We start from the raw sequence: 14,638 nt of genomic DNA on the forward strand, positions 1-14,638 counted from the left end.
ATCATATGAGGAAAATCAATATGTTGTTCAGAGAAAATTATTAATTAATATTGCTTCAGATTAGCTTCCTGCATTCCTTTTTTTTTTTAATTATTATTATCCCATTTACTTCCTGTTAAAACTTTACTTCACCTATGGCCAAATGAAAAATTTTTTGTGTCTTTTTGTGTCTTCCTTTCTCACTAGGGAATTTCATTAATTAAGGTTTTGATAATGGCTTTCCACATTCATTGATGTTAGAAGATTACTATTTAAAAATATGATTAAAATGTATACAAAATTTAAAGAATATTTTAGACAAGATAGTATACTGTATAGATAGAAAAATTATAATTTTATTGGAATATTAAATGCATTTTGTAAACTATGTTTTCTTATGAGGTATGCAAAAAATGACCGAAAATCCATCTTTAAACTGAGAGTTATGTAGTAAGTACTAAAAATGGGATTTTAGGGTTGCCTGCATGGCTCAGTGGGTTAAAGCCTCTGCCTTCAGCTCAGGTCATGATCCCAGGGTCCTGGAATTGAGCCCTGTGTCAGGCTCTCTGCTCAGCAGGGAACCTGCCTCCTCCTCTTTCTCTGCCTGCCTCTCTGCCTCCTTGTGATCTCTGTTTGTCAAATAAATAAATAAAATTTTTAAAATAAATAAATAAAATGGGATTTTATAATAATTATTTCCCTATACAGAAATACAATTTTATCTTATATAGTATGCATATTCATTGAATAAAAATGTTTGATGTTATTTATTATTCCTGTTAAAATATTTGTATTTTACTTTATCTATGTTTATTTTTATGATATTTTAAAAATGATAACTGTTAAGGGGCATAACTATTTTTATATGGAAAAACATCTCAGGTTTAATTTTTTGTGGCATGTCATCATTCTTAGAGTCAAAAATAAATATTAAATTCTATTTTTCTAACTTACTACATGTTAGTAGGAGGAAATCAAGATAAGTTTGTAAGAAATTTCTTTTTTTTTTAAGATTTTGTTTATTTATTTGACAGACAGGGATCACAAGTAGGCAGAGAGAGAGGAAGGGAAGCAGGCTCCCTGCTAGGCAGAGAGCCCGATGCAGGGCTCCATCCCAGGACCCTGGAATCATGACCTGAGCCAAAGGCAGAGGCTTTAACCCACTGAGCCACCCAGGTGCCCCTGCAAAAAATTTCTTAACCAAGCTTACAATAAGCTATTAATTACAACAAATTATCACAATGTGTGATCTTTGAATGTATGAAACACACAAAAAAAATCTGACTTACAACTGGAATGTTAAATTATCACTGTCTCAGACTTCATTCTAATACACATATCAAAATGATAAATTATAGCAGTTGACAGAACAATACATTTAGTAACATATATAAAAGAAGGAAATTCAATGTGAAATGAGATTACATACTAAGTTTAATAATTCTATTTCTGGGGAATAAAATACAATCTGCGACATTAACCTTATCTTTTCCACATGAATCACAAAGATTAAATAGGTCATATATCACTAGCTTTAGCAATTTTTCATCTTCATCTTGATTTTCTTGTTATGCTATATGAGTGACTTTGTATTTTTAAAAATGTTTTTCATAAACTATTTACTTCACCTAAGTAAAGATTTTAAAGCAAAGAACATATGCATAAAAGGAAAGTAATTTTACGTATCATTTATGGCTTTGCTCAAATAAAAAGCTCCAAATTTCACTAAACCTTATTTATTTAAGGTGCAGATCAGTGAATGCCACAAATTCTAAGTGGTTAAACATAGACTACATCTGCCTTTTAAGGCATTAACTGGCATTTTAATTCTTAGGAAGTGGGACATGTATTAAATCTTTCCTCATTACTAATAAAATTATTAGATATCTATACATCAGTTGAGTTTAACAAGCTTCTATGAAGTGTTTTCCGTGTTCCAGGAGGCATGTTTGCAAAACACGCAAAATAGTACCATACCCTTTATCTACTCATAGCCTATGTGAGCAAAAACGTACAAAATGGTCAGATACAGTATTATCACAAGGTATGTACACATCTAAGCACATAGAAAAAGATCATCGAGCATTTTGGTCTCAATTCTGAATTCTGTAAATAACTTTCTGTAAATGATTAAGGCATGTGCAAAATCTGGAAGAATAAGAAATGAGTGAGCCAAATACGTATGTACAGAGTGTTCGGGGAAGAAGAGACAGAGATTTATGGCAGAATCATTTAAATAATATAGTACATATAAAAATTTAATACATGTTCATGTGCCTATTTCATAAATTAAGGTTATAGGAGAGAAACAACGCTGGGGCACTAACTGTGGAGTTTGTGTATGCTACACTGTGCAGAAATAAGAAAAGTTTAAATGTCTGAAAGCCTTTGTGAACTGATAGTACTGTTGAAGCTTTGTTGTGAGTGTAGTGAAAATGATCTGTATCTTCCTGGATAATAGATGTACAAAAACTCAAAAATTAATAAACCCAATTTTTGTTTATACCCACTTACATATTTATTGTAATACTATGTCTTTTTACTCTCTTAAGATGATACTTAAGTAAAAGGCTTATTTGTGTCATTCTCTGGATTGGGATTTTGAACACTTCCTACTGTTTAAAAGGGGAAAAAGATAATTGTGACTTAGCTAGGTCACTGTAGGATTAGGATGTTTCTATGTCTAAGTAGGGTGACTCTATGAAACCTGAAAGGTAAAAGATTTGAATTTGAGTAAGAGGAAAATTGTCTTTACATATATGACATCTGTTGTTTTAAAAGCAATATCTTTCATTTATTCTTCAAAGTATTTAAGGTAATGATCCATTAACTTCTTTTATTAACTTAACTTACCTTTATTGCTAGCAAACTGTTTAATATATTTAATTTTACTACATAAATTTCTCTTGCTACAATTCAACTGTCTTGCCAGAAGCATAATTAACTTGATCTTAAATTGTAAGCTCTTCATTAAATTTCATGGTACTGCAGCTTTTAAATTTTTAAAGTTTAGGAATTGGAAATAACCCCTAAAATGAAAAGTCACTAAAGTCATTTGATGTTCTCAAGGATAAACTTAATAAACATGTGTGACAGTTAAATCAAATAGTAAGAAATGTAAATACTCATTTGTATGTCAAGTGTTTTAAAAGAACAAAGAATATATACATCACCCATATTATATGTAAGAATACATTTCAGCCTTTATGTTTCATGTTTTAATATACAATATTATCAGTGATTTTTGTTTTTATAATACTCTTCTGTACTAAATTCTATATGAACTTATCCATTTAATTGTAAATGAAATTATAGTTTATAGTTAGATATAAAATAGGTCTCTGAAATGTATGCAGTTTACATTTGTAGGGAATTTATACATATTTTTATGTTAATGTCATTTTTTTGTTAAGTTCTTGCTTATTACATTTTTTCATATAATTTTCTAGGGTGGAAAAAAATCCATGTAAAATGTTTAGCGATGTGATTGTCACAAAGAGATCACTCAGTGAATTTTACCTAGTGATAGTAGTCTTACTAGCCAGATTTCTGAATTATAATATGAAAACGACTTAACAGCATGTTTTCTAAAGGTGAAACTTTCAACCCTATAATACACATCAACAATCATTAAGGCGCAATAACAACCTCGTGTTTGAAGTGAGTTTTTAAGACTACACTCTAATTTTTAGTTTGTTTCTGATAATTGAATTAGTTCACTGATAGGTGCTGATATAGTTCATTGAGATTCTTACAGACATTAGAGTAACCTCTTACTATAATACTTATAATAATATTTAGTATGTAAATGATCCACTATATGCATTCATTATATTACTTTGTTTTCACAATAAATAATTCCAAAATGGCAAGATACTCTATGGTATATAAGCATATGCTTTTTTACCTATAAAATTGATTATGCAACTTTGAAGTAAAATGTAAAAGAAGTCTGGAATTTATTAGCAAAAACTGGAATATATTATTTTATTTTAATTTTTATTACATATAATATATTATTTGTTTCAAAGGTGCAGATCTGAATATTTTTGAATTCTGTTTGGCAGATTTAGAAAAGACGTAACAGTATTTCTCACTATGTGTTCCATAGAACACAGATCTTACCAGGTTTATCTTTTTTTTTTTTACCAGGTTTATCTTGACTGAATTTTGAAAAATGGTTATATGACTATTCAACCTAGTATACATTATTGCTTCTTGAATTTTCTGTTTCATAGAACAGTATTTTAGCCACTTATTTTTATTAACATAAAAAAACCAAAATTCTATATAAAAACAAACCTTGGGAAATAGTAACAAGATATTGAGGTGTATGGTAGACAGTAATGAGAAAAGATAAAGATAGATGCAGCTAGATATTAATGGGAAAATTTTCCACAGAAATTTAACAACTCACAGCTTTGACTTCAAGGAATTTAAATGACAGGTTTTCAGTAAATAATTAAGAGCTCTTTCTCAAAATTTATTAAACACACCCTCCATATTTTTAAAATAAATGGGCTGAAGTAGGGCAGTAGAAGTTTATAAGAACTGAGTTCTGTGAAGATCAGAGACTGACTTATCTTTATCAATCATTTATTCTTTATTGGACTTACAATTGGAATTGCAATGCATATTCCAGGAGTTTATTCTGTAGTCTGATTCAGAACATATAACTGGGGCAAAGAATTTTATATTTCACATTTTAATAAATTTTCCAGATAATTCTGATGCATGTGCTCCAGTATTGGCAAATTGAAAAACACATATATTACTAAGAGAGATCTCATAAGTTCTAACACACAAGGACAAGGTCTTAGGACACTTTAAAGGATGAAGATGAAAGGTACGGCAAAGAGGATACAGTCAGTGGTACTGTACTAGAGTTGTAGGGTGACAGATAGCTACACTTGTGATGAGCACAGCACTACCTATAGACTTTGGGGATCACTATGTTGCACACCTAGAATTAATACAACAGTATGTGTCAACAATACTTTAAACAAAAGATAACTAGGAAATGATTATATAGAGAAAAATGTAATGAAAATTAATGAGATTCAGATACTAGAATCAAAAAAAAATGCAGGTATAAATTTAGAGGAAATGTCCAGATTAGTAGATAAATTTATTGTAGCAGGAGTAGGGCCCAGAGTTGTAATTTGAGGTAATTATGAAATGATGACTTGGATCCAAAATCTAGGCATGTGCAGAATGAGCTTTGAAATTTCAAACTAAGTTTTCTGGATTTCACAATACCATAGTTCCGCCTTATCTGCAGTTTTGCTTTCAGAATCGGCAGTTTCGCTTTCCTCCACTTCAGTTACCCTGAGTCCACTGTGGTCCCAGAGCAGATCATCCTCCCTCTGACGAATCAGCGGAAGTTCAATTGTAGCCTAACTCTACATCAGAGTGCCTTCGTCATTCCCCTCCCGTCATTTCGTCACGTAGGCATTTTATCATCTTACATCATCACCGGAAGGGTGAGTACAGAATGATTTGAGAGAGAGCATGTTCCCAAAACGTTTGTTACAGTATATTTTTATAATTTTTTATTTCATTATTGTTGTTAATGTCTTACTATGCTTAATTTTTTTCAAGACTTATTTACTTTTTTAGTGTGAAAGAAGGGAAAGGGGGTGAGGGAGAGGGAGAATCCTCAACAGATTCCCCCCTGAGCACAGAGCCCAGCAAAGGTCAGGATCAGTCTCACAAACCGAGATGATTACTTGAGCTAAAATCAAGAGTTAGACACTTAACTGATGGTGCCACCCTAATGCCCCACTATGCCTAATTTAGAAATAAAACTTTGTCATAGTTATATACCTGTAAGAGAAAATATAGTATCCATAGTTTGTTACTATGCACGATTTCCGGCATCCGCTGAAGGCCTTGTAACATATGTTCTGTGGCTAAGAGGGGACTACTATACATCAGCTGGTCTTGACGGAATCATTGGCCATTGTTAAATAAATAAACACTTGCAGCTATTCCTTCTGTAAAATGTTATATAGTGTCCCATGGTATGGTAGGGCAAATGAAACCCATCCCCTACCCCCTCAACCAAATATCTCTGGAGTCAGTGAATATGTACTGGGACATGGCAAAAAGAACCTTGCAAATGTAATTAAGTGTAAGGAATTTTACACAAGGAGATGAGACTTGATTATCCAGGTGGGTCCAATTTAATCACACAGGCCCTTAAAACCAAGAAATTTCTCTACTCAAAGTCAGAGATGTGTGGGGGAAGAAGGTAGTAGAGGAATGCTTCAGAAGGGGAAGTCAGAGAGATTTCACGTGTGAGAAGAGTGCAGTGAACCTCTTGCTGGCTCTCAGACATAGGATCCAAATACAAGGAAGAGAAAGTCCTTCAGGAGCTATGGGCGCTATTATCTTCCCAGAGCCTTCTGATGAGAGCACAACCAGCTGACATCTTTATTTCAGCCTTGCAAGACCCTGAACAGAGGAACGAGCAGAGACCACCAGGACTTCTCAGTTCCAGAACTGTGAGTTAATGTATTTTTGTTTTAAGATGCTAAATGTGTATTTATTTGTTACAGCAGAAATAGAAAACTAATGCATGGTAGAAGGTACCATCACAAATCAATGCTTGATGTTCTGTAGCATGAATACTGATCCCTCAATACTATATGGACACTTTAATACCTTATATTTTAAGTCAGGACCTCCCAGACATACATTTAAATGTCATGAAGATCTACAAATTCATTTTTACAGAAACAGAAAAGACAGAAATATAATGTACATGTTGAAAGAATGGAGAGCTTTGAAAATATTTTTGAGTATATTTCATGAAACTTGATAGTCAAGCCAGAAAACATGGCAACATTCTAACTCATCTTCCAAGTTACTACATTTTCAGTGTACTCGGTAGTTATGGAAAGAATAAGCTAACCTAAAATATATTTATACTTTGATGAACGGAGTACAGGGTTTCTATTAAGGAGCCTTTAATAAAAATTATTGTATTACTAACTCCTTCAATATTGCCAAAATTACACTTAAAATTAAACCTTTGTGTTTGTAGTATCTTGAACTATGAATTAAGTTGCCAAGATAAAAATACTCAACTATTGTGGAAGCACCTTAGAAAAATAATGATTTTTACTAGCACAATGGAGGAAAATAAGTCTTAGAATGCAGCCTTCCCTGCTGGACAAAAGATAGTTCAAAAATGTATTGGGTAGAAAATAGTGTTAAAACTGCTATGATGTGTCATTATTTAGGATATAAAAAAGAGAAAATATTTTTACTCAATTGTTTGTTAAAGGATAGTCTTTCTAGTGAGAAAGCACTAAGATGAAATGGTTGATTTAAAACTTTCCCCACATGCAAACTGTTAACCTTTATACTAAAGCAATTCTACTTTATATATGCTTTCCAGTGTGCTCTTTAAACATATTATATTTTGAATTATTATGTGCTTTAGAAAGTAACCATGCCTGCTACTGTATTTGTGTCTGTATTTGTGTATCTGTTATGATGATTTTAGATCTGGTGTGATGCATTCTGGTAATATGGTCCGGGCTGGGGAGGGGGGCGGGGGGTGAGTTGAAATGTGTTATGATATTCCTATAGGTAGAGAGGGGCTCTTCCCTAAAGGAGGTGCAACTTTATAGTCAAATCACATAAAGAAGAAATTTCCAAGTCCATGACCTCCCATCTGAAACCATCAGGATTAGAGTATTTTTAGCATCAGAATTTATAAATAAAAAAAAGAACATATGCAGATTCTGTACGTTTTTAACACCAGAGCCTGTGGTACACCAAATTATTAAATAATATTTGCATAATGAAACATGAGTATCCAACATTATGTGGGATAAATAAAGGTCATTAGTGGCCTTCAATCAGTTCAGGTCAGGTTTTGATGCCAAATCAGTTTGTTCCACCTTCCAGATAAAACCTTTAGTTTCAAGAGCTTCTTAGTTTTCCTTTCTGTGTTTTAGGGATTATGGATCTGTGCGTCTGGAAAGCCTGGTTTAAAATGGAAGATGCAAACTCTTGTCTCTTAATAGACCTTTCCTCTTGACTAACTTACAGAGAATAAAGATTACCAGGTTATTTTCTAGCAGAGAGGCAAAATAGGGTGGAGTCTGTGATGCCTGAATCTTGAATCAGAACTAATTTCCTGTCACTTTGATTTTGTTTGCTTTCGTTCATGTTTAACCCCATAAGGGTGTCATGGTCTCATCTCCTAAGATTTAAAGCAAAAATTTTCCTCTCTTCAGGTACACTGCAATGAAAGATTAAAGCCTTCTCATTTCTAGCATTTTACTATGTATTAAGGATTATTAAGAAGGTGACTCTCAGGACAGAATTTGAAATAATAGGATAAACTGTATCTTCCTTCCTAGTGATTCTTCTTCCATTTCCATCCTAGAGAATATTGGTTTGACTGTATTAGACTGAGCAGTGGTCCTTTTATATTGCTATCACTTACCTTCATAATATACTTTAAACCCATGAGCGCTAACTGCGAAATCACTGGTCAAACGTAGTGAGAACACGGATTTGGTACTTGTCACTGGCGGTGGCAGATGGAATCCTGTTAACCTATTACCAAAAAAAAAAAAAAAAACAAACATAAATGGAATTAATTGTTAGTGTTATAGAGATTTTACCTAACAGAGTTGAAAGAGCATTTAAAGTCCTTTTATCAAATCCCCAAGCTTTGTATAAGTAGGTGTGTATGTCTGTGGATAGGTGTGTGTGTGTGTAAGGGTTTATTAAGGAATTTATGACATGTGGATTGAAAATCATTCATCAAAAACAATTACTATAGGTATAGTTAAATATACAGTTATTTGCATACATATGAAGGCATATAACTATTTTAGACCATATATCTATTACATATATCATCTCTATGAAGATACTGATTAATTTAGATTCTGGGAAGTAAGTTGTGAGAATATGTGTTTTTAGGTGTCTTTTGTTCCTGACTTTAACAACTGAGTATTCAGAAGATATTTTGTCAAATAAATATTTTTCCTGATAGTTTAGAATATATTTACATAGTGGGGACTATTTATTAATATCTAGTATTAAAGGAAGATATGTGATCTAAATATGAAATCTTGAAACTGAAAAGTCTACAAATGATGTCATTTTTGTTTTATTAGATCCAAACTTTCAATAAGTTCTATAAAATTTAGCAGTTGCAGATTGCTTTGGGGTTACACTGAATTTCTTTAAAGATTTTATACATTTATTTTAGAGAGAGAAACTGAGGGAGAAGAGAGCGCAAGCATAGGTGGGAGGAGGGGCAGAGGAGAAGCAGACTCCCCACTGATCAGGGAGCAAAATGTGGGCTCCAGTCCCAAGACCCCAGGATCATGGCCTGAGCCAAAGGCAGATGCTTAACTGACTGAGCCACCCAGGCACCCCTATAGTGCGTATTTTTATAAAACAAATATTTGTCTGATATTTTGACCGTAATTTATTGCATATTTTGTAAATAATATTGCATATAGTTACAAGCTTGATTATACAATTGATCTACAATTATCTAAAGTAGAAAAGAGAAATAAAAATTTAAAAAAAGAGAAATAAAAAATTAAAAAAACAAGATATAATTTTTCTAAAACTAATGAAAATACATATTTTTAATTTTTCTATAAATTGCCTTGTATGTTATTTATTTTCCCATTTTATTATTAATATAAGAATAATAATTAGTAATTTTATGCAATGGAATTATACTACTTTTCATATACTTGCTATTTTTGCCCAACAATGTACATGTAGAACTAATCTACATTGAAATTACCATATATTTCAGTGCTAGATAACAATAATTCTAATTTGTCTCAGGTGTGTTTATTCTTTAAAAATTATTAAGAATCCCCAAAAGGATTTAAGGTCAAGATTTATCAATATTTACCCTATTTAAATTAAAACTGAGAACAGTTTTTTACATCTGTGCATTTATGACTTAAAAAATAACCAGGATAAGCACATTGCATGTTGACAAATCATAATTTATTTTATTTATTTATTTTTTAAAGATTTTATTTATTTATTTGACAGAGATCACAAGCAGGCAGAGAGGCAGGCAGAGAGAGGAGGAAGCAGGCTCCCTGCTGAGCAGAGAGCCCGATGCGGGGCTCGATACCAGGACCCTGAGATTATGACCTGAGCCAAAGGCAGAGGCTTTAACCCACTGTGCCACCCAGGTGCCCCAACAAATCATATTTTAATTCAAATTATTACCTTCTCCAAAACAAAAATGACAAGAGTGTATTGTATTCGATTTTTGGAAATCTACTTAATATCTGGCCTATTATCAGAAATCAGTTGGATTCTCTTATCTACTTCTTTATTCAATATTTTACAATATGTTATTGTTTTGGTTGATGGGTATGAAGAATTCTGTCTTCACATATGTAGTTGGAAAAGGGATAAGAATTCTAATAGAGTTTGCAGATTAGTGAGTACTCTTCTTTGATACTGCACAAAAACTTTACAGGTTAGTGCAATGTTGAATTCAAAACGTATCAATTTATTTTTATACTCTGTGATTTTAAAATTCCTTGTTTTACCTTGTTTTTATAATGGGTCCTTTTTATCCATGCATTTTTTAACATGTATTAGTAATTTGGAATATATTGGTCCACTGAGTTAGATCTTACAAATGTTGACACATTTTATTATAAAGTATCTTAAAATTACATTTATTTTTATTGGTACCAATCTCATTGGAAAAAATCTTTAAATTTGGGGAAGCTCTAAAACTTACAGTAATGGATTGAAGTTTTCCAAAATTCTAGTTTTTTTACTTGGAAACTCAGATATCATCATAGACAACAAATCCTGTCAGTTGTTTTCCCTTGAAGTAACAGTTCAAGTTCAGTGTGTGTGTGTGTGTATGTGTGTGAGTGTGTGTGTTGGAAAAAATGTATAACAAATACCCAAATTTGACTAAGTTTTGTTTATGTTGGTCACTCGGGTAAAAAGACTGTTCTAAGAAAAAGTGGCCAGTTCAGTTATGCAACCATTTTTCCTTGGAATAACCATCATGTTTGGTAGGCATAGGAAGGTTTTTGTTTTATTTTTTGCATCCTTTCAATTTGTTACATTGGTCATTTTAAAGAGGAGTATTATAGAATAGACATTTAATGAAATAATTATAGCTTCAACAAGAATGTTCTTAAGCACAATTTTTTTTTTCTACACTGAAAGTATGTGGTGGTAAAGAAAACAATGACTAATGACTATTTGTACAGTTTGAGGTCACTAATTGCGATGTTTTCATGCACCAGCAGTTTTACCCACCATTAGTTCTGTACCATGAGGGCAAATGTCAACACAGTGAAAACAGTGTGAAAATGTCTCAATATTATTATGGGAACAGTTTTGATCTTGTGGACCCCCTAAAAATGTCTCAGGACTTTAAGCATCAATGTATCACATTTTGAGAACCCGTGCTATATAGGAATCTATTGCAATACACACACCACCCTAAATTTATGTGTTCTACTGTTGATGGACATTCGAGTTGTTTATAATTTGCAAAAGTTCTTGCAAAAGTTCACTTGTACACACTTATCTGGCAATTCCTCTAGGATTTATAAACATTTAAGCTTTAAATTTTCTTCTTTTTGCTGCGTAACCTACAGGATTTCCTATTTGGCTCATGGTCAGAGTATCCCCTAACTTATAAACCTATGAGTTGCTTTAGCTATGTCTTCTTACCAATGTATTTCTCCTTTACATTGCAATTTGATAACATTTTCTGTATGAATTTAACCTTTTGAAATTATTGACATTTGCTTTATGGGTCCAATATTGTAAATTTTTTTCTTATGTGCCTAGTTTTCTTATAAAGAAAAGCCTATTGTTTTTCTATTCCTAATCCAAATTAGCACAAATTTAATACCCATTATTAATTATCTCGTATTTACGTGGGTCTTGGCAGAGTGTAGCTCAGCTGGTTCTCTGCTTTGAGACTCATAAAGCTGAAATCAAGGTGTTAGCTGAGCTGCATTGCTTCTAGAACCTTGGGAGCAGAATTTGCTTTCACTTCCAAATTTATAAGGCTGTTGTCAGAATTAAATTCCATGTGGTTGTAGGAGTAAGGTCCTGTTTCCTTGCTGCCTGTTGACTTGAGGTCATTCTCAGGTTTTAGACTTGCTCGCATTTCTCAGTTTGAGACCTTCCTTCATCCTCAGAGTCAGCAAGAGTAGTCCAAGTTCTCATTCTGTAATTCTCTTTGGTCTTTCTCTCTACCTCATCCTTCTGCTGCTTCCTCTTCTGCCTCCAGATGGAAAGAGTTCTCAACTTTTACAAGCTCATGTAATTAAATTGTGTTCAAATTGATAATTCAGATATCTTCTATTATAACATCTGTCTCGATTCCATTTGCCAAGTTATTTTTGCCATGTGATATATTCACAAGTTCTTAGAGAACCATAATTCTGGGATCATTCTGGCTCCTGTGATGGGTATTTATCACTGGCTAGGAACAGCATTCAATATATCTTTTTTTTTTAATTTTTTATTTTTTATAAACATATATTTTTATCCCCAGGGGTACAGGTCTGTGAATCACCAGGTTTACACACTTCACAGCACTCACCAAAGCACATACCCTCCCCAATGTCCATAATCCCACCCCCTTCTCCCAAACCCCCTCCCCCCCAGCAACCCTCAGTTTGTTTTGTGAGATTAAGAGTCACTTATGGTTTGTCTCCCTCCCAATCCCATCTTGTTTCATTTATTCTTCTCCTACCCACTTAAGCCCCCATGTTGCATCACCACTTCCTCATATCAGGGAGATCATTGGAACTAGAGCGTATCATGCTTAGCGAAATAAGTCAATATATCTTTTAAACAAGTTTGTTAATCATGTTCCATTGTTCTCTGTGCTGACTATATTTTTAAAATCTGATCTACTAGTTACTGAAAGAGATATGCTAAAATCTCACAAGAGGATTGTAGGTTTTTATATTTTTCCTTGTAGTTATGTCCATTTTAAAATATACTTGGGGGCTACATTAATAGTTGCATACAAGTTTAATTCTTATATTTCCTGGCAAATTGAATATTTTATTCTTTATGAAGTACTACTATATTTCGTTTCTTTTGGCGGGGGCTGTGCAGCAGGAGAGGAAGAGAGAATTGCTTAAGCAGGTTCCATGCCCAGCACAGAGCTTGATGCAGGGCTCGATCTCACAACCCTGAGATCATGACCTGAGCCACAATCAGAAGTCAGATGCTTAACTGACTAAGCCACCCAGGCACCCCTAATCTATGTCTAATAATGATTTGATTTTAAACTTTATCTTATCTGGCAATAATAAATCTAAAACTTAATTCATTAGAATTAGTCTAGAACATCTTTTAACTTTCAACATTTTGGTATCCTTATTTTTTAAAATATGTCACTTATGACCAGAATATACTAGGATATATTTTTATATATATAAAACGTTATATTTATATAAATTAATTATATAGTAGTTTTTTTATTTACAAATATGTTCAATAAACTATGAGTTACACTCAATAGACTATAGAGTAGTGTAAACACAGTTTTTAAAACATATTTTATTTATTTATTTTGCAGAGAAAGAGAACACACAAGCGGGGGGCAGCAGAGAGAGAGGGAGAAGCAGACAGCCCTATTCGGGGCTCAATCCCAGGACAGTAGGATCATGACCTGAGCCGAAGGCAGAGGCTTTAACCCACTGAGCCACCCAGGTGCCCCAAATAGCTGTTAATTTAATGAATTAGGGTAGGTGGTAGGAGAACATGAATGCATCAGAACACTTTCTTTTTCAAACAGTGTAACAGTGTTCTCAAGAATTGTAAGAATGTAAGGGCACCTCAATTGTTAAGAAAATTCTGATAGTCTATAAAGAAGCTCCTCTTTAGAATGACTTAATTTTCACCATAATATTAACCTCAAAAGTTAAAGGAAGATCATATATCTTATGCACTTCTATTTGAAGTATGTTTCAGGATATAACTATATAGTTTTAAAACTTATTTTTCATGTAAAACTTGTATGATTTTTATTTTAATATGAATTACCAATTATAATATTTAAATATGTATTGCTCTTAAACTTAACATGTTTTTTAGGTAATCTAAAACCATAATATTTTATGGATAAGCATGATCTTTTCCCATAGAATAATTTGTACTGATTTGGGTACTTGTGAATTTTGGTGTTTTGCACACATATTGATTGGTAAATTAATAAATTATCACTTAGATTTCCTCATATTGATATATGATAAAATTGCATAGTGAATGACATTTAATACTCCTTTGAAAAGACTACTAGAGTGTAACTTTATTTTCTCTGACTTATAGCTGAAGAAATCACAGTTCAGAAATGATCAGCAAATACTTTAAATTCATACTGCTGGTAGGCAATGAAACAAAGATATAAAACCATAACTTCTAGTTCCAATCTATTTATTTTCCCATGATGATTTTCCCCATAAGGAAAGTGATTTTTTTCATGAGGGCAGGATGCATATTTAATTTATCTTTGTTTCTCCACAATGCCCATATAAATTTCTTAGCAGATACTTGAAAAAGATAAGAACATAATTTTACTCATATGATGGCTTTATGTAGTTGAAACTGGTAAAAACTGTGTTACAGTTTTAAAGTCATTAAATTA

The 14,638-nt window shown here is 32.6% G+C and overlaps 1 protein-coding gene across 1 annotated transcript in view; it reads right to left on the minus strand.

Annotated features, from left to right (window-relative positions):
• The window catches only part of LOC132014588 (CUB and sushi domain-containing protein 3-like), an 809,760-nt gene that overhangs the window by 634,584 nt on the left and 160,538 nt on the right, over nt 1-14,638 (minus strand). The window contains exon 3 of the mRNA XM_059395524.1: nt 8,444-8,556. Coding sequence (XP_059251507.1) covers nt 8,444-8,556 — 113 coding nt within the window. The remainder of the gene's footprint in view (nt 1-8,443; nt 8,557-14,638) is intronic.

This window comes from Mustela nigripes, chromosome 3, assembly GCF_022355385.1.
Source record: "Mustela nigripes isolate SB6536 chromosome 3, MUSNIG.SB6536, whole genome shotgun sequence".
NCBI lineage: Eukaryota > Metazoa > Chordata > Mammalia > Carnivora > Mustelidae > Mustela > Mustela nigripes.